Genomic DNA, 25,576 nt, shown 5'->3' on the forward strand with positions numbered 1-25,576 from the left:
CGCCCTCGGCCGAGCGAAACTATAAAATACACGTGACATCACCCACACCGACGTGGCGCGCCTTTTGGGGGATGCGCGAATACGCGCGTAACACGCACGCACGGTGGTCGATCGGTCGGCCGACAGCGCCGTTTTCACCACCGCTACCGATATTCTTCGTCGAACTTTGCGGCCGATCCGACGAATACGGGTCCTCCGTCCCGGCGTATTGCCGAACGCTCGAATCGCCGAACGATGATCCGTGCACGCGCGCGCCACGTCCGTCCGATAACACTATCACGCTTGGCTGCCGGATAGTGGATTTATGATGAGTTCCAGATTATTATCTTGCCGGGCGACGCGGCCAGAATTGCCGGCGCTTCGCGTTCGCACGCTAATTGAAACGATCCCGGCCTCGTTCCGGCGGATCGCGTTCGAGCAATTTCCGCGAACGCGTTATTTCACCAAGTAGGACGGAGGTCGCGCGATGGTCCAAGGAAGTTTCACCGGCGCAGCCGCCGTCGCCAATTTCGGGGAGTAATTATAAGTTGGACGAGAAACGAAGAGACACACACATATACACACACACACACACACACACACACACACAGAGAGAGAGAGAGAGAGGGAGCGAGAAAGAGAGACAGGAACGTGGAGACGCTGATGAAGCGCGCGCGGGCCGGTTAGCGCCAACTACTTTAATATTTCACGATGTTTTGCGCGCACGCACCCGCGCACGCGTTCAATACGCATCCGTGTGAAGCGCGTCGCGATGCCTCCAGCGTGGCTTCAATTCTATAGAGTCATAGCGATGGAAGGGTCGCCGGGAACACGGAGAGAGAGAGAGAGAGGGGGGGGGGAGAGTGGGGAGGGAAAGAGACACGTCGGGCGAACAAAATGGGGGGTGCGTGTTTTACGAGCCATGTAAATCCCCTCGTGTCTCCGTGTATTTGTTGTTTAATTTAGACGTTTTCTGCCCGCGCCAGAGTATATCCACCGCGCGGCCTACAGCATTTCTCTTGTCGCGTCGGCTACGGATTATTCTAATCATTCCATCCGCGCTGTTATGCCGCGGATATCCGCGTGTACAACGCGCGACAGCGGCCATTTCCCGCCTTGATCGCCGTCGGTATCCCCTCTCCCTCCTCCCATCGACATACGTTTTTTTGCGGTCCTCCATGCCGCGGCATGTCGCGAGTTGATTGAGACGTCGCGATCCCGCTCCGACGGCGAGAGAGAGAGAGAGAGAGAGAGAGAGAGAGAGAGAGAGAGAGAGAGAGAGAGAGAGAGAGAGAGAGAAAGAGAGCACCTTCTCGCCGGGGCGGCCGCGGCTGTTGTAAGCTACTGCCAAGTGGAAGAAAGTCGGAATTGCGGAAAATGTCCGAGTGATAATATATATATATATATATATATCGGGCCGGATGTGAACGGTGCGGTATTATTGGACATTTGTGATTTCCGCGGAGACTGCCGTGGAGACCGGCAGTCTATCGTTGTTGACAAACGAAGGAAGGCTAGGTCGAGACGTCGAATAGGATTTAGACGATCTGAGGATGGAACGGAATAGGGGGGAGGGGGAGGGGTGGATTCCCACCGAGGAAATAACGTCGGCAGCCCGCCGAATGGCAAATGCTACATGGGAGAGAGCGTGGTAGCACAATCAGGCTTGATGCCAAACAGTTCTAGCCACTCCCAACCGGTTCCACCCGTGGGATTGGTTGGCAATTACAAGATGCGCGATAATCCGCAGACTTGGCAGCGGGCGCCACTTGCGTTAACCCACCAAGATTAACACTTACCTACACGTAACTCTTGGCTCCCCGCTGGCTGCTGCTCTTCTGCCTCTCTCTCTCTCTCTCTCTCTCTCTCTCTCTCCGTCTCTTTCTCTCGTTCTCGCTCTCTCCATCTTGCTTCTTCGTCATCGTCGCGCGCCGTGTTTCGCCTCTTATGTTATATTAATAACGTATCTGCGTGTATAAGAGCGCCGCGTAGCTCCCGTAGGATCGGCAAGAACCGCGCCGCTACAAAGAAACACTTGTCTGGCGTAATTTTCTCGGCGTCCGGAGCGGAAGAAAAACTCGAGTGGAGCGTTCGAGTTTTCCTCACCGCCACCGTCGCAGCGGATACAGCGCGCGGATCCGCGCCAACTTGCGTCTCGTTAACGCGCGGCGGTGTCGATGGCGAGAAAGATGTTTCATTGACGATTAGAGTCGTCTTTTGGGTGAAAGAATGGTCACATCGCTGACGCTGGCGAGAATTCGCGGCGCGAGTTCGACGCCGCGCGTCGAGGCAGGAATTAAAGCACGAGGCCCGAGTGTATCCTGCGCCGTATCCTGCCGCGCGCGGCGACGTTTAAAGCGGCCGCGATCGATTTCGGACGTTATCAAGTTCTATGTTGGTGGAGTTGCAGGCTTCCGCGGAGGAGCTCTACGTAACTCAACCAGAGGAGAACTACCGGGGGGATTAAAGTTGCTCTGGCAAAAGTCCCTGAATCTTGCGGACTATGTCGGCCGACCCTCAGCCGCAGAACTTAGATTTATGCCACGAAACCCTCGGAATTACCGAATCAAGGATTTATTTCTCTTTTCGCCCCCGTTCGCTTTCCTCACCTTCGCCGCCGCGTATCTAGCGTAGGTGGAAAACGCATCTAATCCCCCGAGAGAGCCGAGAGCGGAGAGCGCAGCAGCACGGCCAGAGCGAGAGAGCTAATATCTCTCTTCCTTCTTCTTCTTCTCCCCCGTCCCCTTCTCCGTTCTCGAAATTACCAGAAATGCAACGGTAATAATTTTTAAGCGAAGTCAGCCTCGCCCCAGGCTATTGTTGTCTTTCCCGCGTGATACACCGAGCTATTTTCGCCGCGGCAACGCGGCCGGTAGCATGCGATCCCACTATTACATCAGCGCGCAGCCAATGAGAGTCATAATCGTTTCCGCCGTTTCTCGGCGTATCGGCGATAGTTAAAGAACTCCTTAAAGTCCGGCAGAGAGCGCGGTCTCTCTATCTATCTATCTATCTATCCATCTATCTATCTCTTCCTTTCTCTCTCTCTCTCTCTCTCTCTCTCTCTCTCTCTCTCTCTCTCTCTCTCTCTCTCTCTCTCTCTTTCTCTCTCTCTCTCGCTGCGGCTTCGCGAGCGCGGGAAAAATAGCCACCTTCTAACTGCGGATTTCCAGTTTCATTTAGTTATATCGATTCGCCACGCCGTCGATGGAAGGCACCGTGTTATATTACCACATCCGCGCTCGGCGACGTTACATTAGTCCCGTAACAGACAGACCGTGCTTAAATGTCCATTCGACCGGAAGTCAGATAGCAGATTGTCACATGTACCGCACTATAAACCGCGATGAATTTTCGAGCGAGCCAGCGAGTTTTAAGAAGCCGCGCGCAGAGTGCTCCCGTCAGCTGTCGGACGTGGCTATTTTTATCTTCCACCGACATCGAAGTCATAAGGTCGTAATTAGACTTTCGAGCGTTAAACTTTCAAGCCGTCGCCCCCCCTCCCCCTCCCCCTCCCTCTCCCCCCTCCCCCCGCCGCCTCTCGACCGATCCACTTCCGTTGCCGATTCTCGGTTTGATGCTTTTACACACGATCAGACGAAACTCTCGACCAGCGCGCGCGCGCGCGCGCGCTTGTGCGGAGGAAACCACTCGATATCGCCGCTCCAGCGGATTATCCGAATTATGAATTTCTCATACGATCTAATTACTCCCCGCGACGTCAACGTCGCGCGCGCGCGCGCGCGCGCTCTCGAGTCTCGAAATAACCGGACGTGGCGGGATCCAAAAAAGAACGAGGAAAAAGGAGGAGGAAGAGGAGGAGGAGGAGGAGGAGGAGGAGGAGGAAAAACGCGCGGAAAGAAAGAAAGAAAGAAAAGGTAAACGAGCCGGCAGCGAGGCGCAGAGTCCGCCGGCGGTTTTTTACGCTCCAGTCGCGCACACCGGACGGTGGTTTGCGAGCCGCGCGACTGCAGGAAGCGTTTACGACTAATGCAGACGACCGCGTCAAACACCCTGAAGGTTAGCATGCGCGTGAGCCATTCGTCGAAGCGTGGTTAACAGGGGTGTACCTGCGACGCGACACTCGTAAACGGGGACTTAAACGGCGCCGCGACGACCCGCGGGGATGCGTTTAAATTCCATCGGTCGGAGCGCACGGAAGCGCAAAATATCCGCCGCTGCTCTTCTCGCTAATACGCGCGCCGCTCTCCTCTCGTCCTCTCGTCGTCCTCCTCCGGAGGGCTCGCGGTGTGTCTCCTCTTATCCCATGGCGGCGGCGGCGGTGGTGCCGCGAGTAAGGGGATCGCAGTCACACAGAGAAAACGCACGGAAGCTACGGGTAGCTACGTGTCGCGAGCCCTCCCCGCCGCTTTCCGTTAATTTATGCACATGCACACCTAATTAAAACGAGGGCACGAATGGTACTCGCTTTCGCGCACCTGCGTTATCATAACGGCTCGCGCCAGTTTTCCGCCGTTTTACTCGGTCGCGAGTTTGCTCACGGATCTCTGTCGACTACGCCCACTGCTCTCCCCGCTGCTGCCTCTCTCTCTCTCTCTCTCTCTCTCGCTCTCTCTCGCCGGAGCCTCTCGTCCTACCTCGCGTCGCGGATAGTTGGAGGACTCCGACGGGAATCTACGGGCGAATTAAAAGCCTCGCGGACGAACGAAGCGCGCGAGGTGTTGGTCCGCGGCGAGAAATTTTACGCGCGCGCCGCGGGTGTCTCCGTCGTCACTTCGCCTTGCGCCGGAAACGCGATTTCGGGGAGTCCTTGGGATCTGGCCAGGAGGCTGCGATACGTCGCGCAAATTCCCAAGTGAGAAGCCAAAAAGTCAGGCGACAGAATTAGGGCCAGGTTGCCACCTGATATTGATAACAACAGATTATAATAAATGATAATAATAAATCGAGCGGTAGTTTTCTCGACGGACTTGGAAGACCGATTCGCCGCGTACGTGAGTCCGGAAAAGACGTCGTTACCACTCCTCCGTGACTTTCAGAATTATTCGCAGCAACATCCTGCGGCCGAGCGCTCCTACGAGCTTAACCTTTAGAGGACCGGCATTTTTCCTTCAAAATTTTTCTCGCGGAAAATTTATATATATATATGTCCATAACCATCATGTCGTGTAGAGTTTTCGAGCTTGTTCGTGGCTCCTATAGGAGCCACCCCGGTCCGGAACGGAACAGCCAAAATAAAAAGTTTTCAAAATTTGGATCTTGGTATTTTTAGGGGTTCTTTATATCGCTGATCATCATTTTGATATCGGATTATCGAAATTTTACAAAGAAAGGCAATCATTTACCTAAAATAAGTCTATATTACTATACTCTCTAAAAGCGAATCAGTGAAACTCACTGTCAATCAGTACATAATCGCTGATTGACAGTGAGTTTCACTGATTCACTTTACTATAAGTAATCTCATACGGTAATAAAACGTTCCTTTAGCATAACCCAGAACTAACGACATGGACGTAGAAAGTTATATAGCTCCTTTGTTTTTTTTTTACATTTTTTATTATTTTAAAATATTTTTAATTTTTTTTTGTTGTAAATTTTTAAATTTTGGTTTTAAAAAATAATGAAAATTATTTTATTTCGAAAACTATTTTTCTGTATTTTTTATACTTATTTGTTACTTTTCGAGTGATTGTTATCACGCACTGTGCGCAATGGAAACTCTCACAGTGTTGTGTGCCGATCTTATATAATTCAGAGAGAAAGTGGGTCTATTATAAATAAAAACGTACTGAGATGCGAATTACTATGCAGTTAAAATGTGTACTTGTTAATAAATGCTTATTTACAAGTAAGGTAAAAATCACACGAACACATATGCAAATATATTTTTAGAGCACATAAACATCGACATAAATAACTATAATATAACCTTTGAGAAAACACTGAATGCCGATTTATATGTGACTCCTATAGGAGCCACCCCGGTCCTCTAAAGATTAATATCTCTTATTCGGGGAAACGCTCATCGATTCGCGCGACGTCACGTCGCTCTGTTATCTGTTACTACACGGTCGCTGCGACGAATGCACGCCGGAGCGATCGTTTTTAGAGATTCATATTGTGCTTTTCCAAGTATGCGAGGTGCCCATTAGCGCTCGACACAATTATTTTCATGCGATCGACCGTATGGAATCAGCTCGGGATTGGCGATTGGCAGAATCGTTTTATCCGCAGCGATCATGTATGTAAAATCTGTGACACGTTGTTTGTTTTACATTGTATTAACTAAAGCTACTTCGATAGAATCTATCAATTCCGCTGCGTGAACAGTCGGTGTGACGTACAGCAATATATGTAAATTGGTATTTCCGCATTTTGATTACCGTGCAACAGTACGCGTGCAATTCGATAATGGCGCTAGCACGCATTACGGATCACAGATTACAGCGGCCGTTCCCCATTATTGCGCGGCTTTCATTTCAGATGTTTTCACGGCTCAGTCTCCCCCGCGAGCTTCGCGAAGCGAAAGTCCTCCCTTCGTCCTGTCGCTTCGCCATGCGATGATTGACAAAAGCGGCGGAGGGGCGCTGTCATCGCTCTCCCCACGTCGCTCCGTCTCGCGAGCGACGCGCGATTTGATCATTCGGTATCGAGAAATTGTCATTACGCGTACAGTCGTACGCTAAAGGCCGGCGGAAAGGCCGGGAGGGGAGCCCGTCTATTATTATGGAAATGAATCGCCGCGAAAGAAGGAAGAAAGGAAGGAAGGAAGGAAGCAAGCAAGCAAGCAAGCAAGCAAGCAAGCAAGCAAGCAAGCAAGCAAGCAAGCAAGCCCGTCACCCCAAGTTCTATCAACAAGGCGAGAGTTCTAACGCCGCGGTCGACTGGAAGATAGAGCACGCGCGATGCACTAACGAGATACAGTCATTAGACGTATTTACTTTACGAGCATGGCGGGGCTTCGGGAGGGACCTGATGGGCAAAAATTCAATAGACCTCCACGCGATAGAACACGGTTCGCTGGCACTGTTAAACGGTCCTCCACTCACGTAATGCTTCGCCACTTATAACGGGAGCGGAAGACGAAGGAGAGAAAGAAGGAGATTGGACAGCCAGATATTATATAAGTCTTATAACCGGGCCGAACACCCTTCATGAACACACCTCTCTATCTTCGTAGCGTCGGGCCACGGCGTTGTTTTCGATTTTGCGGCGAGGCGACTGTTAACTTTGATAAGTGTCTCCGATTTATCGCTAACGTCGCGAAGAGTTCGAGCAATGGGCTCTCTCTCTCTCTCTCTCTCTCTCTCTCTCTCTCTCTCTCTCTCTCTGTCTGTCCATCACGTCGTAAATCAATTACACTCGTGGTATCGTCGTAGGGTCGCATGTTGGATAAAGTGTCATGTCTCAAGATCTCGATTCTTTCTGAACTGTCGGCCAACGTTGATCCGAGGAGGAGAAACGAATTGCGCCACCCTCGTTCCCGATTCCACGGTATCGGCACGTTGCGAAAAGTCGCGTGTATAAAATCGACGAGACGAAGCGCGCGGAATGTCACACACGAGCGCGAAGGTTAGGAACGACCGCGGGCTCAATATATTGAGAAACTTCGACGTTGGCGGACTCGCTTCTGCTGACTGCACGTAGATGAAATAATATCGTCGACCCGCGCAAACTTTTTTCGCACAACGTCGTTTCGCTTGATCCCGCGCACCCCCGCGTGAGCGCGCGGAAGAGCGTAACGTCCGACGACGACGACGGCGACGACGGCGACGGCGACGGTGGCGGTGGCGGTGATCGCCCGTATATATCGTTTCACTTTCCTCCTTCCGTTCGATTTTCCCTTCGCTCCACTTTCGCAGCTGGTGAGCGTGCACGTAACCACGGACCGGTAATTTGCGAAAGTACGAACGTCTGCTCGGCGGAGGGACGAGTCGCGGAATATAAGAGAGCGCGGGACTTGTTGCTGGTTCCAAGCGGCGCGGCCCGGAGTCCCGCAATATACCGGAGGAATTCGATGGTTTATTGGCTTTCCTTGGACGTGGTAGAACAACGGGCGGAAGAAGAGGAAAGAGAAACGGCGGCGCGAGCGGAAGGGCGGCGAAGGAGGAAGAGAAATGGCGGTGGAGGAGAAACGGGAAAGGACGTACCGAGGGCGAGCAGAAAGAGAGCGAGGACGAGAACGAGGGAGAACGAGCGAGCGAGAGAGCGAGCGCGCTCGGCGAGGAGGAGAGAGGGCAGGCGCGAAGAAGAGAGCGAGAAAGAACGAAGGAGCCAGTCTGGTGACTATAGACCGCGGCGTCGGCTTGTTTATGGGAGTGCCGATGCGCACCATCTGCTCAAAAAGACTTGTTGTTCTAAATGTGTACACTTCGCGTGCGCCCCGGTGTGCACAGAGACCAGTTGGCACAACGAAATCGCCGATCGTATCTCACTTCGCTCTTACGTTTCGGTCAGGTAGAGAGAGAGAGAGAGAGAGAGAGAGAGAGAGAGAGAGAGAGAGAGAGCACAGTCACCACCACTCTCGTTTTTCGACAAACGCCGGCCGCCGAGGGGAGTGACTGTCTCGCAACGACGATTAACTTGTCGTCGCGGCCATTCCGAGACTACAAATTTTATTTCGAGCGCGGGCCGCACGCACCGCGGATCGTACGGCCGAGGCTCGCGTGGCTGTTTGATGAGAAATGCTTGTTTCCTCCCCCCTCTCCTCTTACACCGCTAACCTGCCAGTGGCTGAGCCCGATCGGGCGGGGCGGCGGGGGGGGGCCTGGCGCGAGCTAAGTTTATTTGCGGCGATGTCGACGGGGGTGGGTGTGTAATTGCCGCTCGCGGAAGCCCTGAAGGTGATAAACCGCCGACGAACGACAACGTCACGATATTCCGACCGGATTGTCAGCGACTTTGTCGCGACGGGATGGGAGCTCGTCGTCGTCGTCGTCGTCGTCGTCGTCATCATCGTCATCGTCGTCGTCGTAGCGCAATGGTCGGTCTGTTCGCGCGGACTAGGCGGAGTAGGGCGGAGGTTGACGAGAACCGCCGCCGTGCCACACGCGCCTCCGCTGGCGGTGTTCACCCTCCGGGAAAACAAAGAAGGCTCGAAACAGCAGACCCGGCCAGAAAGGAGTTTCCAGCGAGCGCCTCGCGCACAATGGCACAGTTAGGGTTACAAGCTTCTTGACGAGTTGCCAAGTCGCGTCGTTGACGGCGGTCCGGGCCCTCCTTTGTCGCCGTCGTCGGCTAGACGTAGCGCGACGGTGACGATCGCTCCTGCGAGCGTCGTCGTCGACGACAACGACGACGACGACGACGACGGCAGTGCGGCGCGGTGTTGGCGACGCTGGCGGCGTCGACGTCGGCGTCGTCGTCGCCTTCGACGGCACAAAGCACACCAGCAGCGTTTCTGCTGCTTGGCGAGCCACCCGACGACCGCATGTCGGCGTTTGATCCGCTGGCCGGAATTGAAACGGAGCCAATGAATCTGCCGAGCGGGATTGCGACCCGGGAGAAATCAAACCCGGAGGATATCGCCTCGTCCGAGGCGCTTATTCCTTTTTTGTCCCTTCGGCGGGGGGGAGAAAAGTTTGCCGAGAGCGATGCAGGGATGATATACCTCGCTCGGCGTGGCATTTAAAGTACCCTTATTTTCCTTCGCAAGGACGTTTCATCGGCTCGTAATTCGCGATCTTGATTCACATCACGGGTTTTTACTTCATCATACCGCGGGCGTTCCGTGCGCGACAAGAGAGGGCGGGGGCAGTGGGAGGTGTGGCTGCCATAAAAAATATTTTAGTGCTTTGAAAGTTTGAAAGAAGCGAACGCGCCGTCGGGACACATCGGTACACAGAATGACGGGACTTTGCTGAAATTTAAGACGTCTCGGTAAACGAATCTCATCCCGGAGCGCGCTCCCTTTGAAATTTACATTAACGCTCGCGTGAGATATATGCATCGCAAACGGCGGGCGCGCCTTCGTCACAAGCCTTGAAACCTAAAAAATTGTCACTTTTGAAGATTGCCGGTATCTTTCGGCAAATGCGACCTAGTTCACGCTCAGACGCGATACGTTTGGCCGTGTTAGGCTATATCATATTTTCGGGACAGTTTTAGTTTCAATCTCGAGAAGTGAGATTCCTCTCTCCCATCCGCGTGACCAAGTATTTCACACACACACACACACACACACACGCACACGCACACAGTCGGCTTATTTATGTATCCATCGCCGCAGATTCCTTCTTTCGTGACCCCGATATCTCACGGTGTGTCTTAATTCACCGTTATAAACGGCGCTCGGATATCTCGCTCAAGCATCTCGCCGCGGGATCGTACTATCGACGTGCAGCAGGAAGCGGAGAGTCTCGATCGGGCTGCGGGAGAGAGAGAGAGAGAGAGAGAGAAAGAGAGAGAGAGAGAGAGAGAGAGAGTCGCCGTATACCGCGGCGATATTTCAGCCGTGAATTATCGAAATTGCACTTTAAGTCGAATCTGATTCGTACGGTAAGCCGAAGCCCGAGCCGATTCCGGGGAACGTGTCCGCTTACCTTGTTGAGATCTCGCGCCGCTATAAAAAGAGAATTCAGCCGGTTTATACCCACACGAAGCAGCCGCGGAACACACTACGGCCATACGTACGCTCGATGCGGTCGCGGGCGCGTGTGTATATATATATACATATATATAGACACACATGCCTACGTGAAGGTACCTGCGGACAGATGCCGGAATGGAAGTCGAGCTTTGGGAAAGCCGTGCACGTAGCTGCGGGGGATAGAGGCGGCCATAGGTTGGCATGGCTGGCAATGATCGCCACCCGGTGACTGTGCCAGCCATTAACGGACACGTGTCTCTATCTGGTCCTCGCGCCACGGAATCGTGAGATTTATCGTTCGAAACCGACACGTCGCGCTGCCGCCGCGACCGACACCGCAGCCGAAGAAGAAGAAGAAGAAGAAGAAGACGACGGCGACGACGACGACGACGACGACGACGACGACGACGACGACGACGACGACGACGATGACGACGACGACGACGACGACGACGAGGACGACGCGGACGCGTCGAGTGTATTTTTATCACGCGTCGCGCTCGCTCGTGTGTGATTTCTCCGTCGACAAACTCGTATGTGCGGAACCAGTTGATCGTCCTCGGTGTACCTGAAGACACCGGCGCGCGTATTTCGCTGAACGAGCGACGGCAGGGCGCGCACGCCCGAGAGAGGGCCGCGTCTCCCTAAAGGACCGATCTTGCTCGGCGCGCTTCTCCTGGATCTTCGGCTTGCTCCCGAGTGGGTCGAGATTATCCTTAATGACTATTAAACGACTCTCTGAAGTCCAAAGTATAAGAGACATCTGCGTACACTCGGCCCAACTCGAGATCTACAGGAGAGCGGCAGATGTTTTCAGACAATGAGGCCATTTCCGCATATCTCGGCCTTTAATCTCTCTCTCTCTCTCTCTCTTTCTCTCTCTCTCTCTCTCTCTCTCTCTCTCTCTCTCTCTCTCTCTCTATCTATCTGTCTCGACTTATGCGCTATATATATATATATTTATATATATATATTATATATATATATATTCATATATATATATATTATATATATATATATATATATCATGAAGAAATGAAAAGAGGAAAGTGGATACTTGTTTCGTACAGCTTTCTAGAGGGACGTTACTCTTTATACGCAGAGAGAACGATTTAGTTGAATTTAACAAATGCTTATTTGGAATAGTCCAAATAAATTTTTTGATTGATCGAACAAAGTTTTGTTTGACGCAACAAAAATATTTTGTTGCAGCTTAATTCCAACGAAATGTTTTTGTTGCGTCAAACAAAATTTTGTTCGATCAATCAAAAAATTTATTTCGACTATTCCAAATAAGTTAGATTCAACTAAATCGTTCTCTCTAGAGTTCTCTATAGAGGGACGCGTCGAACGCGACATCAATCGCGAATTTCGCCATGGCGAACGTAAGATAAATATCCCAGTGATCGAAGCATTCAAGCATAAGTCGCCATAAAAAACACAATATATAATATTAAGAATAGTTTTGATCTAAATATTTGCATTTATTCGAAAATTTAAGATTTCTTTGAGTAGAGAAAAATGATTTAAAGCAATGTATACATCTATTATTAATGAAATATTTACATAAGTGATGAAGCGCATTAATGTATCAGTGACTGAACAGTTGAAATAGATTATGGCCCAATGGATCGGATATCTTTGTCCTAATGCCTGCCGCAATTAGAAAATTAGTATATACTAAGGGAAATAATACAAATATAGATGCAATTTCTTATAACGATGGAATTTATTAACGATTGACCATTATTTTGCCAAACCATAGGTGCATACTTATTTAATTAATTTTTACTTTAACACTAAAGTATCAAATCGGCTGTATCTTCCTTCCAACTAATCGTCAAATATTGGAGTTTTTGTTTACAATAATTATTACTTTCATTCATTACTGTTAAAATAAATAGTAAATATATTTTTTCAAAATGGTCGGATACTGGGACGTGTCCGGCCATTGGGACGTTATGTTCCCTTAAACGGCGCAGCTATTAGCATCGCGCGCGCGTTGCCAAATGTCCGTCAATCACACAAGTTTTCTCGAATCGCGGCGGCGGGCACAATCAATATCGCCGCAATCAGTATCACCGGTTTCAAAGGATACAATCGTATCGGCAAACTTATTGTTATCGCGATAACGGCGTCGGAGCGCGCGCGCGCGCGCCGAACGGTTTAATGTTATGCGTTGCCGAATAACGGCGCGCGATTCATTTTAGCGGCAGAAGCCCGCAGTGGTTTGTCAATGGGCTCGATAGCGGCGTCGGCGCTCGGCTGTTCCGGTCATTAAAACTTGATCCATCGAACTATTTGTCCGTCCGTGCACGCCGGCAATCCCGAAAGTCTCGTTTTTCACGATATCGCCTCCCCGACGTGGCCGCCGTTCACATTTTTTATGCGCCCGCCTATACATCATCGTAACGGTGAAAGCGAAGCGCGACAGATAATTCACGCGCAGTGCCGGACAGCACTCGTAAAGTTGATAAAAGTGGCAGGATGACTTATTTTAATTGAAACGCGCGTAATCATTTCGCGATTGATCCGCGCGCGCGCGCGTGAAAGACAGCGACGCGGAGCAAACAGCCGAAGCGTTGCGCGTCGCAAGAATAAACAATTGAACAATTGAATATCAGTATTTTTGTGCGCGCGCAGGTTCAGTTGGCGACGATGATTCTGCCGAGAGGAACGCGCGCGCCGCTTCATTTCATCGGCATGACGAACCGTCTAAATTCGCGACTGAATCACAACATCCGATCGGAAAAAGGCGATGAATAATTAAACGTCTCGTACGGGATGCAGCGGGCGTCGTTCCGTCGCGTATCTCGGCAACAAAAAAAGATATATACTACGGTTTAAGTTTTTTTTTGCACTTTTAACGCGCTCCATCCGGCCGCGCGCGCGCGCGCGCGAGTCTCTGTGCGCGAGTTTTCGCCAGCGATACGGCTCGAACATGCTCGATACTATTGTTGGCTTTTATTGTCATGCAAAAGTTGAAGCTTATGCTCGATGTGGAGCAATTCGGCAGTCGGTTGGACACAATAGACCCGGACAGTCCGCCCGGGTACAAAATATGCAAATTCGGGGCCGACGTCGGGGCCGAGCCGACAAAAACAATAAACGCGAACGATTGCATGTGTTCATACATCGATGGATTCATAAAAATATCCATGCGAACACGGGCGCGGGCGGGCGGGCGGGCGGACGCGGACGGATAGAGGGAGGCGGGAGCGGATGGAGGTTGGGACGAGCCAAAGAGGAAAGAGAAAATGCCGCATGGTGTGAGTGGAAGCATTATTTAGCCGCCGTGAAACTGTCCGCCCGTTACATTTTGTACGGATTGACCGCTAACGAATTTATGGGAGGGTCGAGGCCGCTCTCTCTCTCTCTCTCTCTCTCTCTCTCTCTCTCTCTCTCTCTCTCTCTCTCTCTCTCTCTCTCTATCTATCTATCTATCTATCTATCTCTCTTCTATCACCAAGTACCGGCGAAGATGCTTTCACGCTGACGCGCCTATTTTTGTATGTACGCGAGCCGGAGCATTTTTTTGCGATGTATCGCAAAAATGTAAAGTGCGCGTATAAATATTCATAAACATCTATCGCGGAGAGAGAGAGAGAGAGAGAGAGAGAGAACGGGTTACATCGCGTCCGCATCTGTCTCTCCGCTTGCGATTTTCTATGAAATATTATCTTTTCCCTCGCGATTCTTTCCTTTCGCCTCTACTTTCCTCCTTTTTTTTTTTCCTTCCTGTCTCTTCGTTTCGTGACTCGACCACGTCGTTTTCCGGCGAACCTTCGTGTGCGTGCGATGCTTCACCGAGCTTACCCCTCCGCCTACTAAAGACCCTGTCGCCCGTGGGCGACGCTGCAAGTTGACAAGGTCTTCTTCGCGCACTCTGCCTTATTTATGCCACAATTCAATCCGTGAAACGGATCGACCGGATCGACGGCGGCGGTTCGATAGATTTAATCGCGAGGTTCCCCCCGTCGAATGTTAGTAGATGGGTCTAAAGATTAAGGAGTATCTATCTTGAGGCTTGTATACTTGCGCCAACGGAATTTATCGAAGGGCAGAAATTACACGGCGCGAGATAACATCTGGTCGAATTTTCGTCGAGGCGAATTCTACCGTATAAACTCACCGAAGAACGCGTAATCGTTCGCGATCTTTGGCTCTTGAGCATGTTATTAGCTTATCGATACTGAGAGAGAGAGAGAGAGAGAGAGAGAGAGAGAGAGAGAGAGAGAGAGAGAGAGAGCACGGTGTGTGTTTCGGCGCAGCCCGTTAGAAGCGTTTGACCATTTGTTCCATCAAATTCGCCGAATCTACTTCTCCCCCCGCGCGTCTTATCTCGTCGGAAATCAGCGGCGCTACAAATCGCGTGACGAGCGAAAAACGTTCGGCGAGAACACCCGAGTGAATTCCGAGGATGCAACCACCCTCCGCAGGGCAGGGGCAGGCGAGAATAAAAATGGCGCAGATTGGGGGAGCGGATAGAGAGAAGCGAATCGTTGCCGAGTCCCACAGGCCGATTTGACGGGTTCTCGTTCCCTTGATGTTTCACCGTCCCCGTGCCCCTCAGCCCTCTTTCGCCGTTTCGACCATTTGCTACCGTCGCTTGTAAATATGAGCGGTCCTTCATTCGGACAGAGAGCAATAGCCCTAACAACGTCTTCCTGCCACCGTGCCCAGCGCCCGTTCAGCGCGCGACGGTTTTCCTCCGTTAGGGAATGTACCGCCATTCCTTTCCTCGGGGTGGTAGACTGCGGAAAGAGAGACGCGCTGCGGTCTCGCGCGTGGGAGGACGAAGAAAGGGACGCGGGCGCCAGGGAGAGGACGAAAGCGCGCGAGCGAGCGAGGGAGGGAAAAGTCCCCCGGCAATCAACGTCTATGGCGCCGCGCCATCGTTCTTCCCATTTTACGTGGTGTCGTAAAAGATGCTTGTTACGAGCGGCGAACGGACAAAATGACGGATCGTAATAAGTTCTCGTTCAGCCGCCGGCATTATAGGCCGGTATATCGGTATCGCCGATATCGAGGCCCAAGACGACGCTCGTAAAGTGCAGGGATGGTCCGAAAATGATTAACGAATTTTGCCAATCGTCCGATCATTCGTTCGTTAGGTTCCGCGTTTCGCTCGGCTCGGCTCGGCTCGGATCATCGTAGGAGCGCGTAAATAATTTACACGGACGCACATGACGGATATTAAATTCCCGCGGAATATGGATGTACATTTGCTATTAACGTGTAGCGGATTGCGTTTCGCTATTGTAATATGAAAAGCCTGTCCGTCCATAAATTTCGGTCCGTAGATCCTCACGATCGCGTAGACTCTTTCGGCGGCGCCGGCGGGGTGGGTCCGCAGCCTTTAGACATTCTTCACGCCGCAAACGTGATTTATTTTCCATCCGTCTTCGTGGTTGGACAAATTGCCACATAATAAAGTTTTATAGCGCGCGCCTCTCGGTTGCGTGCGTCGTGTACCGGGTGTCCCGTGCGCACGCGCGCCTATAAAGATATTAATACGCGGCCGTTGGCTGTGTGCGCCCGTATAAATTGCCGAGCTCACTTAGCCGGCCAAATTTATTCCAATCCCGTAATCCGCGCCTATTCATATAGATGCAAATCGGAGAAACGTGTGCCAAATTCGTACGCATCCTTCTGGAAACGAGATATCTCTCGCGGGGGAAGGATAGCCTACGTAGTTCGCCTACGTGCGAGGCTACGCCGCGAGAATGAATTAACCCTTGCCGGCGGGAGCGGATAAAGAGAGAGCCGGCGAGAGGCAGCGGGAGAGGGAGGGGCCGGGGGGGAGGGGAGAAGCGCACGAGCTCTCTGAGTAGGAACCGCTGTAATACAACGCACATTGTCATGGTCCCACTGGAGAGGCCAACATTCGTGCTTTCGAACGTAGCACGCGAGCATTACGATATGCGACGTAGCGGCTCGTCCTGGTCATCGTGAATTATTAAACGGTCGAATTAAATGCCGCGCCGGTCATTAAACTAGCATAAGTCACACTTGCGTTCTAGCGGCCGCCGATGAAATATTAAGCCGGAGTTCTGCTGCGACGAATATATCACGGACGACTCTATTATACCCGCGACCGTTTGTTCGATCCCTTCCTCCCTCCCTCCCCCCCCCTCCCGCTCGCTCGCTCGCTCGCTCGCTCTCTCATACTGCTTCATAATTCGCAAACATACACCGCGCTGTGCGGACCGAGTAAGAGCAGCACTCGAGGAAAGGTTGTTGAGGCTCGTTCTATTCGATACGCGTGTTTTTTCAACGCTCCCCGTGACGTTTTGTGCGCAAAGTCGCGCGCGAGACGAAATTATCGCACCGCCGAGGGCCGCGAAACGTCTTCTCGTCCCGACCCTTGAATTAGTCTGGCATTTACATTCGACGTCGGCGCTGGAAAGACCAACGAGTTGCCTGTAAGGCACATTTCCATCGACACGCGGTAGGCGCAACCCAAGATGTCTGGGGAAATGAAGCTATGCGGGTCGGACCCGTTTCATCTTCCTGCAAATAATTTAATCCCGGCTAAGTACATATTTATGTCTGCACATAGGTAACGCGTAGCTAGCGAAGGGCCGTAAGTATATAACAGAGATACCTGGCTTAAGAATATATGCATACCGTTCTATGTACAGCGGAATGTCGCATCGCGCGGCCCGGTGTGTCATTAAAATTAATAAGCGCAATTTGAAAGCTTAATTGAAGAGTTTCGACTCACCGTTCAACGTTCACGGGCACTGCGCCAGTTTGCCATTTCTTTCGCTCTCCGGAAGTATACTTCCGTTTCTTTTCCCTCTCCTCCTGCTTTTTTTCGGAGGTCGTTCGCGATATCGAAGACTTTTCCGTGTCTTCGTTTCGCGCACCGCGCCGCTCGTCTCCACCATTCTACCGTCGTCCCTCCTCATCTACTCTTCTCGTCTCTGGCCGTACAGGCCAAGCAGTTGAAATTGGACGTGGCAGTGCATCCGAGACGCTTCTGAATATCCAAGAAGCTTCGCGGAGATTTTCCACAGGCGCAGTATTTAATTTGGTCGTTGTAAGAAGATGCGGCGCAGGGGGTAGCGAATGGCGGCGAAGAGCAAGGGAAACGGGGAGAGAGAAAAAGAGAGACACGAGAGAGAACGGAAGCCGGGCGGAGCAGGGGAGGTGAGGGGGAAAAGTGGTAAGATAAAGGAAACGCGGGAGGAGAGGACGAGAGAAGGGGGGAGATAGAGAGAGAGAGAGAGAGAGAGAGAGAGAGAGAGAGAGAGAGAGAGAGAGAGAGAGAGAAAAGGGTCTCATGCTTGCGACGAAAATGCTTCGGCGAAGGTAGCCCTTACGGAGACTTAATAACTTTGCACGAGTGGACCATTTTTACATATTTTCCATTCGTGACTTTGAAAATCCAGATTTAATGTAAGCGTCGCGGTAGCTCCCGGGCGCCGTGCTCTGAATAAAAATTGTTCTCAATGGAACATTTTTCCGTTAATACTCCGCTCGGCCGAATGTATTTATAACGAAGGAAACGGCGGCGCGCGAGAGAGAGAAGGAGCGAGTGGATACGCGACGCGACGCGCGGGGAGGCTCGCGTGGTGTATTAATAATTGCGATAGGGTCAATTAGATGGAGAAGCATCGCTCGCAATTACCGTCAGCCATCGCGAAAATACAAAGGGCAATTCGAAGCCCGTCTGCTGATCGCGCGCCGCCATGCTTTTCAACTCGTCTCTCTCGCGAGACGCCGTTCGGCGCGCGCGTCCCGATAACAAACTCGAGCGACTCACGGGAGGAAAAGTGGCCGCGAATCACGACGCGCTGTCGTTTGTCGCGCTATTAATAATTCCACCGATACACGACTCCTCCCGTCGATTTGGTCATCGATCGAGCGAACTGACCGGTCTATTTCTGGGCGCGCGCGCGCGCGCGGCTCAAAAGCGTTTCTCAAAGGCAATCGACAATCTTTGATCGAGCCCCGCCTTTGATCGGATACGGAACGGCAGAGATTCGCCGACGAGAACGATTTCACAGGTCATATGACACTGCTTCGCAGAGACTTGGTGCAACCGCAGCAACGCGGTTGCAACAAAGTTAGGTGGAAACCAGATACGCGATTTATACGCGGTTCCCCGGCGGTTCTTGAGGGCAGCCTGGAGCGAGCGGAGGAGAGCGAAGCGCGCGCGGTTCGCGCGAAATCGAGATGTAAACTGGCCGGCTGGGGTTGTTTTGTAATCGCCGGCAGCTCTGTACGTGCCTATCCGAACTTCAGCGCGCCGGGACTTCAATTAGTCCTCTTGAGCACGAAAAATCTGCAGCGTACGCGCGCGCGAGCTCTCCAGCGAGCTTCCGCGGCACGTTTCTCCGCGCGCCGGGCGAGAAGCCGGCTGTCGCGAAGGTCGATGGCGCAAGAATACACCCACTCCCCCCGATGTGGGTTCATCGTTCCGTTTCGTGCGACCACTTCACTTATGCGCACTCGTCGGCTTTATGGAGCGCGAGACTCTGCGGTCGCGAGCGCGGCGCGAGAGTATCGCGAGAGAGTTTCCTCCTTTTTCTCCTCCTTTTCTACCGCGACCGACCAACCTACCGCCCCCCTCCCCCCAACCCCCCTCCCACATCGCCGCCCGAGCATCGCGCGTTCCCTTCTCGGGCGGAACTTCCAACCCATTCCCGCCGTTACGGGGCTAACTTTTGCAAAGTGTCGGGGAGAATAGAATTAACTTGACGTCTGATAATAGCGCGGTTGCTAATCGCCGGGAACGACCGGCGAAGACGAAACAGGAACGGATGAATATTCATTCGCGCTGAGCGACGCGGAAGCGTCTGAGCGTGTGGCCTCGTAATGTATGCATTCGCGCGCGGCGCGACGTACGTTCCTCGCCCCGCCGCCGCCGCCACCGCCGCCGCCGCCGCCACCGCCGCCGCCGCCGTGAATCGGCTGCCGCGGGTTGGACGAGCGAGCGAACGAACGAGCGCCCTTCTTGAAATAGCAACACGTACGCCGCAGTCGGCGATACGCCGGCCAAAGCACAGAGCCCGGCAGGCTGCAGGCTGTGCTGCAGGCCAGGCCAGGCAGACTGCAGGGCAGGGCATGGCAGGGCAGAGCAGGGCAGGGCAGGGCAGGGCAGGGCGAGGCGCAGGGTACATGCAACGGGCGGCTGGCAACTTGCTGTTATCGATATTCAAAAAGCCCGTTTTCCACGCGGGGCGGGGTGTCCGATGTTGACGATGAACGCCGATACTCCGAGGACGAAACATCAACCTTCGCGCAGGGTCGGCGCCATCTAGCCGCGGTTATTTGCATATTTCAATTTCCTCTGCGCAACACCGGGGGTGTCGTCGACGTACGGCTGAGGTACACAGACGAGCGTGACTCGCGCGCGCGCGCGCGCGCATACACACACACACACACACACACACACACACCGTCCACCGCCTTCTCCCCATTCTACCAGTCTGGTGTGCGTGTCCGCCGCGTTGTCTGTGTGCACACGCCGGCGGTGTGTTCGCGAGGACTCAACGGAGAAAATTCCGTTGTCATGGACAACCATTACCACCCGCGCGGAGGGTATCGCGGACGCGGTCCAGGCGTGGTGTTGGTGCACCCAGACGCGCGCCCCGGGACGCGCGCACACATCGACGAGCGGTGTGTATGGGGTATGTACCATCAGCTGGGAACGCTTCTCGTTCCAGCGTGCCTATATTACTTGCGTCCCTATTATAAAAGTCATTTCGCAGGACACTCTTCCCTGTCCATTGTACCGGCGCATTTCAATTTTCGCCCAAGATGCAAATTCCATCTCTGCGTGGTCTCCGGCACAAGCCGCTCGTTCGCTCGCTCGCTCGTTCGCTCGCTCGCTCGCTCGCTCGCTCGCTCGTTCATTCGTTCGTCCGTTTGTCCGTCCGTTCGTTCGTTCGTTCGTTCGTTCGTTCGCTCGCCGAGACGACGTTCGTACACTATAACGGGTGATGTGTGGGTGCGGCCGGTGGGTGAGTCTGCCGGAGGCTCGTTTCGTTTCAATTCATTAGGAGAACCGTAAAATCCTCATTCCCGGACTGCCTAGTACCTGGTTAAGAGCAATTTGGCTGGCGCGACGCGCTCTTTCTTCGACTCCGCGCTCCGAGAACTTTTCATTCTTGTTCCCCGTGTCACTTGGGAGCTTTTACTTTCCAATTTTCGACAAGCGCTGTCGAGACGGTTCGAGGGTTGAAAGAGTTCGCCTTCGGACGCGCGTATGTGTCTGTCCCATCCGCGTGGCGAATTTCGAGCTTCGGCGAAGTTTGCCGTAAACGACGAGATCGCGCGTGAATTTCATCCTCTCTCCGGCGCGGGCGAAGAGGCGGCCATGTTTCCGATCGCTCGTGAAACCGCGGTTATTTATAATTTGCGATCGATGTTATATAATTTTGCGCGCGATAACGGACCGAGAGAAGCCCCCCCTTCGGGGGAGTTCGATAATCGAACGAAAGCTCCGTCACCACCTTGAAAGACGGCGTGCGAGAAAGAAATCGATCGCGCGCGCGCGCGCGCGCGCGTCCCTTTGGCAACATCCAGTTTGGCCGAATGAACGAAGCGGCCTCGCAAAACAATCTCCCCCCAAAGGTACGGACCGATATAGGCGTCGGTGGGCATCCGACGAAAGGGCGAGGAAGGGGAGCGGTGACTGTCGGAAAATAGGGGGAAGAGAGAGAGAGAGAGGGATCTCGTTGTATCGATCGGCGTCATAAAATCCATTTTATGACTTGGACGCTGTCCAGTGACTGGTGTATTAGCCGTCGCATTGCCTCGCAAATAAAACGCTCTTCTACTCTTGAACCCCCTTTAACCACCTCGCCTGGCCCTCGTCGACGTTGGACGATGCCATCAACTCTCGTTTGTATCTCCCACCTCTCTCTCTCTCTCTCTCTCTCTCACTCTCTCTCACTCTCTCTCTCACTCTCTCTCTCTCTCTCACTCTCGTCCTCTCCCTCTCTCCCTCACCTTTCTTTCTCTTTCTTTTTATCTACACGTCTCCCTCCTTTTCGAGCGATACACGTCGGCAGGTTTATGGGCAAAAATTCACCGGCTAGACCGTCTCCTTCACGGTCTCATACCTCCGGGGGAGGGGGGGAGTTTGCCCGACCGGCCTCTTGCCGTGTGCACGGTCCAGCCGCGGAAAAGAACCGCTTGATTATCCACCTGCGCTCGCGTTACGTCCGCCTGAGCGGCGCATTTGATCCCGCTTGAATCAGCGTAAAACAGTCTACAATCCGGTTTATTCGATTTGCATGGCGACGTCTTCGTCGTCGTCGTCGTCGTCGTCGTGGCTCTCAAGACGAACGACAGTTCGCCCGAGAATAGAGAATAGACGTCTCGGCAGCTCCGACGTCACCTTGGTCTCACGGTGAATTCACAGCGGCGATTTCTCTCGTAATGACACGCGATATTTGTTTCCTCGCGAATCTCCACGGTCGCCTCGCTGCTGTCTCTTTCGCCGCGCGCTCGCTCTTTTCCGATTCGTATACGCATGTTTCATGAAGAGAGTATACGATAGTAATAATAATAATAATAATAATAAAACGATGCGGATCAGCGCGTTCTGTCTGCAGTATTTTGCAAAAATATCACCTTCACCTCCCCTGTGTGTGTGTGTGTGTGTGTACACGTGATATTTATCCGGCATAAATTAAATCTACGCGAAAATATTATGCGATATCACGCGATACTTTAAACGCGCGTACTTCAACCTCGGCCTGCATTTGCGTACCGTAAGCACTCGCCGATACTTAACGCGCCCTGCCTGCATCGGAGACTGCGCGCCGCCGTTTGGCAAGGCGCGTCGCGGCCTCGGCCGCAACACGAGCGAAACGCGGGGCGCGCATCGCGTCGCGACGGTCGTTCCGGCAAATTGGTCTCGCACGTCGAGGATCGCGGCGGGTCCGCGTGGACCAGTTCGTGACCGAGGATAATTAATCTCAATTGAATTAATTAGATTTGCTCGCTGAAAATTAGAGCACCTGCGGGATACGTGCACGCGCGCGTCGTTCTTCGGGAAAGACGGCGGCGGCGGCGGCGGCGAGACAACAACTTCCCGCCGCGCCGATTCGCTCCGCGCTCTCGTATCATCCGCTGGGCGCGCATCATCTCGCGTCCGGGCGGCGTTACATTCGCATGCATAAAGTTGAATATACTATACCGAAACTTGGTCGGTCGCGCGCGCGCGCTGCACGCGCCGCAGCGCCGACTGCGCGCATACCTGATGACAAGCTGTTTCATTATCTGAAATCAGCGAATTGTTCCTAACATCACGCCCGATGCGGCGCTAGCACGTTAGCTGCTTCATCTGCAATTTGCACGAGGTACCACTCGACGCTTCGCTGTCAAGCTAATCGTAAGCCTTATCGTAATTGCAGATGCGCCTGTTAGACGCGCGCCGTGCGCGAGTGTGCGGGCGTGTACGTGTGCGTGTGCGTGTGCGTGTGCGAGCGTGTGGGAATCGCCGCATAATCGTTACCTCGTCGCGTTAATTACCCCGCACGACGAGAGCCTGTCACACCTTTCCGGAAAAGAAATTTTCCCCGCCCTCCCGCACACGGACGGCGCGTTGTTCCTTCCTTCCTTCCTTCCTTCCTTCCTTCCTTCCTTCCCTACCACGCGCGCGTGCGCGCGTGGTATTCTTCTCTTCCTTTCCCTCGTAATCCTCTCGCGTTTTATAATCCATCGACGCGAACGTGGCAGAATTTACCGTTCGCTTCCGCCTTGGATAAGTACACCGGCGCGTTATAAATTTCGAAGTACTGAGGTGCCGCGCGATAAGGAGGGCGCCGCGCATGTTAGCGCGGTGGTTTCGAGTTCGTTATCTCGCTCGTTGTAACCATGAGACATGGTGATTGATAAGGCGATCCCCGGCCGGGGATAGCTATCGTGAGATTTTGGACGTGGCTGGGATAGCGCGAGGAGATTGTCGGGGCTGTACACTCGAAGGCGCGAAGGGTCCCGGCTGCACCTCTCTCTCTCTCTCTCTCTCCCCCCCCCCCTCTCTCTCTCTCTCTCGTCGTGTGCGATCGTGCATACGAGCTATAGGGCGCGCTAAAGCGTCAATCGCGAGAGGCACGCGAGATTCTTCGTCTCCTTTGCCTCGCGCACGCCTCGACGGATCGAGGATCGTGCCGGCGTTGGAAGCCCCGTTCATCACCGCACGCTGCGTCGGCAGACGCGAATTATTGATTAATGTCGCTTCCGCGTTCCGTTCCGCGAGCTAATGCGCTTTGTCTCCCGCTGTCGCGAGATTCCCGAAGCAGCTGCGAGCGCAGCGACGGACACACTCGCCCGTCTCGGATCCGTTCTGCGAGTTCACGAGGAAGGCGCGAGGAGTTCACTCGCCGGTCTCGTCTCGTCTCGTCTCGTCCGCGTGCGAACGCGCGCAGTAGAAACAGACGGCACAAGCCGGACACGAGGCGCTGCCTCTCTCTTGTCTCTGTCTTTGACGTCTCTCTCTCTCTCTCTTTCTCTCCCCCTCTCCCTCTCTCTCTCCCTCTCTCTCTCTCTCTCTCTCTCTCTCTCTCTCTCTCCGCAACAGGGGGAGAGACTGAATTCTATTTCTATTTTATTATCGCGGGACATACTCGGCGCGCGCGTGCAGAGGGAGCAGAGCATCGATGTCACGAGGAGAAATGTCGAAAAGTCGAAGGTGGTAACGCGACCACCACTCCCGCGCCGTAAACGGCCGCCGCTAAAAGTAGGCGTAAATTTCTTCGCCGCTAATTTAATACATATAATACGCCGGGCAATTAACGTAATACCCGTGGTTGCCGCTTCCCGGAGTGAACGCAACAAAATTAGGGGCTAATTAATTTAACCCGCGCGCGTTTTGCTCCTAACAAGACTCATGCCTGGTTAATTCACCTCCCTCCCCCCCCCCTCCGCCCATCATAATATACAAAACTGCGCGTTTTTGCGCGATTACTCTTTCAGTTCAGCCGAGTCGTTAATAATGAGCGACAACGTGACGGCATCCAGTTGCACGTAAAAGTGCAATTATCGCGAAACCGGCCGGAATTAACCGTTCTCGCTCGTATTACACCAGAGCGAAACACGCGCGCGCGCGCGCATTTCGTACTTGGAAAATAAGCGCTTGAAAAGTGTTCTCGCGGTGGCGGTGTAAACAGCGGATTCTAAAGTTAAACTTGCACGTCAAACTTGCCTCGCTGTTTACCGCGCCACGAGTGGTCGCTTCCTCCTAGTCTGGAGTATCTTATTTCTGGTCTCTCTCTCTCTCTCTCCCTCCCTTCCTCTCCCTCTCTCTGTCTCCGGGGTCAACTATCTCTCGCACCCTTCGCAGATTGAATTTCGCCAAGAAACAGCGACGGAGATTCACGACGCGGCGCGGCGCGGCGCGGCGCGAGGCAGCGATCGCGCCTCGGCGTTCTTGCTCGTCCCGTCCCTCGGAGCTAATTCATCCGGGAAGCCCGCGAGCCGTGCGATTCGCCGCTCGGCGAACTTTTCTATTCCCGCCGGCCCGGCCACGAGGGTAGGGGGGGGAGGAGAGGGCTGCGGGCGGGTCCGACGGTTGCGCCGAGGCGAAGGCCACGCGAGTCGTCCCAATGCAATTAAGATAAGCGGTCGCGATGTTTATAAATATTTTCGGCCACGCGCGCGTTCCGTTCCTCCAGCGGGGGGGGGGGGCAGGCCAGGCCAGGCAGGGGTTAGGTTACGAGCATGGCTCCCCGTATCTGACGTGGAGTATCCCCGTCGTGACCAGCCGGAGGCTACAACCCCTCGCGAACTTTCGCGTAGACCGACGGCCGCGGCGCGTTCCGTCCTCGGCCTCCGCTCCGCTCCGAGCGTTCGTGTGTGTGTGTGTGTGTGTGCGTGTGTGTGTGTATGTGCAAGGAGGGAGAAAGCTTTTACACAGAGTTATCCGGGGTTAGGTTGGACGCTCTACGTGCGAATGAGACGTACTGCGGTGCCGGAGATAACCGAGCGAGCTCTGGACGCGTGCGACGTGCCGCATGAAAAATTACAAGTGCGCGCGGTGCGCCCCGTCTTCCGTCTCGCCGCGCCTCGCCTCGCCTCGCCTCT

At 53.4% G+C, this 25,576-nt stretch overlaps 1 protein-coding gene across 6 annotated transcripts in view; it reads left to right on the plus strand.

Moving 5' to 3' along the window:
• Nucleotides 1-25,576, plus strand: part of bru3 (CUGBP Elav-like family member bruno 3) — a 657,300-nt gene that overhangs the window by 40,305 nt on the left and 591,419 nt on the right. The window contains exon 1 of one of the 6 annotated variants that reach the window (XM_025297148.1): nucleotides 20,040-20,172. The exons of the other annotated variants lie outside the window; for them this stretch is intronic. Coding sequence (XP_025152933.1) covers nucleotides 20,055-20,172 — 118 coding nt within the window. The 5' untranslated portion in view covers nucleotides 20,040-20,054. Of the gene's footprint in view, nucleotides 1-20,039; nucleotides 20,173-25,576 lie in introns of those variants that run through there. 6 annotated transcript variants of the gene reach the window in all.

This window comes from Harpegnathos saltator, unplaced genomic scaffold, assembly GCF_003227715.2.
Source record: "Harpegnathos saltator strain DR-91 unplaced genomic scaffold, Hsal_v8.6 scaffold171, whole genome shotgun sequence".
Classification (NCBI taxonomy): domain Eukaryota; kingdom Metazoa; phylum Arthropoda; class Insecta; order Hymenoptera; family Formicidae; genus Harpegnathos; species Harpegnathos saltator.